This window comes from Nematolebias whitei, chromosome 9 (genome assembly GCF_014905685.2).
Source record: "Nematolebias whitei isolate Nwh7 chromosome 9, NemWhi1, whole genome shotgun sequence".
Lineage (NCBI taxonomy): Eukaryota > Metazoa > Chordata > Actinopteri > Cyprinodontiformes > Rivulidae > Nematolebias > Nematolebias whitei.
Genome location: NC_056506.1, coordinates 18,645,865 through 18,649,637, shown reverse-complemented (window position 1 = coordinate 18,649,637; position 3,773 = coordinate 18,645,865). Strand labels below are relative to the sequence as shown.

General features: G+C 44.3%; 1 protein-coding gene across 1 annotated transcript in view; it reads right to left on the bottom strand.

Annotated features, from left to right (window-relative positions):
* The window catches only part of LOC119414909 (activated CDC42 kinase 1), a 65,896-nt gene extending 62,399 nt beyond the window's left edge, over positions 1-3,497 (bottom strand). The window contains exon 1 of the mRNA XM_037682028.1: positions 2,584-3,497. Coding sequence (XP_037537956.1) covers positions 2,584-2,664 — 81 coding nt within the window. The 5' untranslated portion in view covers positions 2,665-3,497. The remainder of the gene's footprint in view (positions 1-2,583) is intronic.
* Between the last annotated feature and the right edge of the window lie 276 nt (positions 3,498-3,773).

The following is a 3,773-nucleotide window of genomic DNA, read 5'->3' as shown; positions in this document are numbered from 1 at the left end:
GGGGGGGGGTTGACTGACATTGTTTTTATTAAGCTTTTACTGCTTTTGTAAGCAAATCAGTTTGACATGATAGTTTTAAAAATGTATTCCAAAGAAAGGAAGATATAAGATTTCTTGTTTCACCAAATGGATATTAACATACAAAATGAATAGCCTAAAAAAATCAACTCTAAAGATAAGCTATTAGATGAACACAAATATTTTAGGCCTGGCTTCAGGGTGGGGCCCCCTGTAACCCATGTCAGGACAAGGACATCAAGATCCTATTTATCTTCTGTCCATGTGAGTATTGTGAATCACTCACTGTCTGGCCTGTCACCTAAGATCAATCTGCCTTGGAAAATCATATTGGGGCAATTGCCCTGAAAGTATAGTTCCTAACATTACATCTAGTGGTGCATGATGATTTGGCAACAAAATGACAACAACAAAAAAACACACACTCAGACATGAAGACCATTACATGATTCTTCACTACCATCAAAAGTGGTCAGTTACAACGATCATTTTACACTAGACTGCAATGCCACTAAAAGGTCTCAAATAAATAATTCAGAACATCTCTGGTGTTTGCAGGGTATCTTGTAAGGTCTTGGAGGATTAGAACAGAGGGGTTCCCTTTATGTATGATTAGTGGTTTTGATCATGCACAAAACCTTTGTGTCAAGGTCATGGTGGTTTATCAGTGTGGTGGCAGAGAATCTAAGATCTTGGGTAGAGCATGGCAGCAGTGCACATATGACCCTGGGGCCATGTGCAGCCAAGTAGATGGTTTTGTCATTGATAGTCTGAAGCAGGATAGGCTATGCGGGCTTCATGTCTATGCTACACCTGTCACGGTGACAAGGTCATGGGAACAACCAAGCACAGATGGGATCTTCAAGAACGTAGTTGCATGTGGTATGAAAAATGTCAGGGGCCAGACACCTCAGGGGGTGGTGAGTGTTTAGTACCCCCCCCCCCCCCCCTCAGAAAAAACTAATTATTTGTTGTGTACAAAGAGAGGAGCATTGTCATGACTGCCTTCACACTAAAGTTGTGAGACTGTACTTTGAACGTGAATGTTGTTTTGGAGATGAGTGTTTTTCTGGACTGGAATTAAACAGCGAATGTAAGTAACCTTCATGTTTTTGGTGCAAGATATTCAAGTGGTGAGGAATTAAACCGTGGAGAAGATCAGAGAGAGGTTTACATTTATTTTTACTAGTCCAAGGCAGTACGTACAGAGTGACAGATCCTGGAGAGTGGATGGAGCAATTTTATCGACAGCCAGGTGCAGTGGTGGCCTTGGCCCACATAGATTAATCTTCTGCCACCCCAATCATTTGCAGAAACTATACCTTTAAGCAACAAAGTCCATGCTCAATAATCCAGGTATACAATCCAACATTTTTCAGTCAGGTCAATTCACTTTAATTGATTCACTGATGAAGCCTTCCGGATCGAAGGTGAAACGTTTCAGCACAAAAAAAGAAAATGTCCAGATGACCTGACTGAAAAATGTTGGATAGACCTTTAAGCAATATAACAACTAGAAAGAATAGTTTCCTGAAATGATCGGGGTGGCCAGTTTACATACACATAAGGCAGCAGCTATCTTGAATTTTGATTTTGCAACCCAATTTTTGACAGTGACCTTTTTTGCACATAGATGCAGCTACACACCAAAATGGAAGTCGATACCTCACTTTGCCCCTCACTTATCTCCTTCCTGTTCCTCTCAAACCCAGCCGGTCGAAGCAGATGACCACTTGTCCTGAGTCTGGTTCTGCTGGAGGTTTCTTCCTGTTAAAAGGGAGTTTTTCCTTCAACTGTCTCCTTTGTGCTCGCTCAGAATGGGAGACTGTGATGAAGTGAGGATTCAACGCAATCTGCTGCTTCTTTAGATGTTACTAATTGGTTTTTGTATGTATGTGAATTTCTTGTTCAGTGCTCTGAGACGACTTCTGTTGTGATTTGGCGCTATATAATTAAAGTGAATATAAACTGAATTAATTTTCAAGTTATCCAGCTCACAGCACGGCCAGATGAACAGAAGGTATTTCCAATTCCCCCTCCTCACTCCTCGATGAGAGACAAAAACCAGTTCACTCTGTCTGTTATAAAACATGAAGGTGGGTAGAAAATGTCACACTTTGCCCATCGCAGCACCTCATTAGTGACCTCATGTATTTAGTAGCTCAGCACACGGAGGCTGGGGCCTCGGGTGAGGGTGGGAAATACAGTGTGTGGAGTGAAGGGTGTTACTGTAAGACAGCTGGATGAGCATGTAGGCTGATTTATAATGAACAAAACTAAATCTAGTACATGTTTGAACTGTCAACGCAGGATAAAAATGCAGCTGTTGTTAGAAACAGTGCCTGCCCCATCAACCAGTTAAGGAAAAATGATTATTTTTAAACATGCTACAAAAACAAAGCAAAGGAAAGAAATAAAAAACAGACTCAGACTGACTAAAGAGCAAAAATTACGAATTAGGATCTGCACATGAGTGATCAATACTTCTTCTTGTGCATCAGTAAACCCCGAGACCCACCAGGTTCTAATTCTGCTGAAATGATTCCCTGCAGTATGAAGCTGTACCTCATCATCATCGCTGGCGGAGCCTTGGTAGTCGGGTTCAGACGTCTCCTGCAGCCTCTGGTACTCTGCCGTCTCTCCCATCGTTGGCTCTGCAGCACCTTCCCTGGAGCTCAAAGACCTCAACCAGCCAGTCTGCCTGCTACGAGCTCCATGCCATCAGCAGGAGGACAGGTACAGCACGGTGCACACAGCGTCTCCTCAGATCCTTCAGATCACAGGAAGACCCATAATTTGCACTGTTGGATAAACTCGTCCTGGGATTCCACCTTGATTCTCTCTATCATTCAGGCCGAGTCAACATTTGATGAAACCAGATGAATATCGAGCTCCTCATTGTTTCCCATTAATGACGCATTTTTGTCTGAATTCCTCCCACAGGCAGCAGACAACAGCACTCCATGCAGATCAGACTCAGTTTCTTCTTGCTGAAGGATTGTAGAAGACAATCAGAAGCTTCTGTCGTCAGCAAGAACCTGCAAAGTCAAACAGATTATTCCCATTTCATTTTCTCTCCTCTCCCTTGTTGCTGTCCAGAGGTGCTGTCCAGGTGTGGCGTAGAGGGGGATAAATCCAGCAGATTTGTGTTATTGTCTCTGACATTTCCCTCCAGTCAGGCTCTGGTTCGGAGTTGCTCACCTCTGCTGTCACCACCTCCCCCTCTGCTTGTTCATCTGGTCTTCCTGCTGACGCACGCTCCTGACATCCAGAGATCCTCCTCTGAGACTCTCCCCCTTCTTATTATTCACAGGCACCACTCTAAATCCTCTTACTCATCCATTTCCCAGCTGAAAGGGGGCTGCTTGTCATTTTCTACCTGTGGTAATTTAGTCCTCTTTGCACATTTGTTGTTCCTCCAACATCTCCACTGAGACTGACAGCTCCGCTCTGAACATGACTGCATGACGACATGTGTGTGTGTGTGTGTGTGTGTGTGGGGGGGGGGGGGGGGGAACTTTATATCTGCACTACCCCACGGGGGTTTTCTCCTTTGCGGGTATCGTTATTGCCCCCCCCCCCCCCTTTTTTTTTTATTTCATCTGCCTCTAACCCACTTTCCATCCACTTTGTTTTCCATTTGAACTGCAGCTCAATGATTTGGTGGAAAGGCTGCCTCCTCTATTACTGTGGCAACATGTACCGACCCCTCCTCCTCCTCCTCCTCCTCCTCCTCCTCCTCCTCCTCCTCCTCC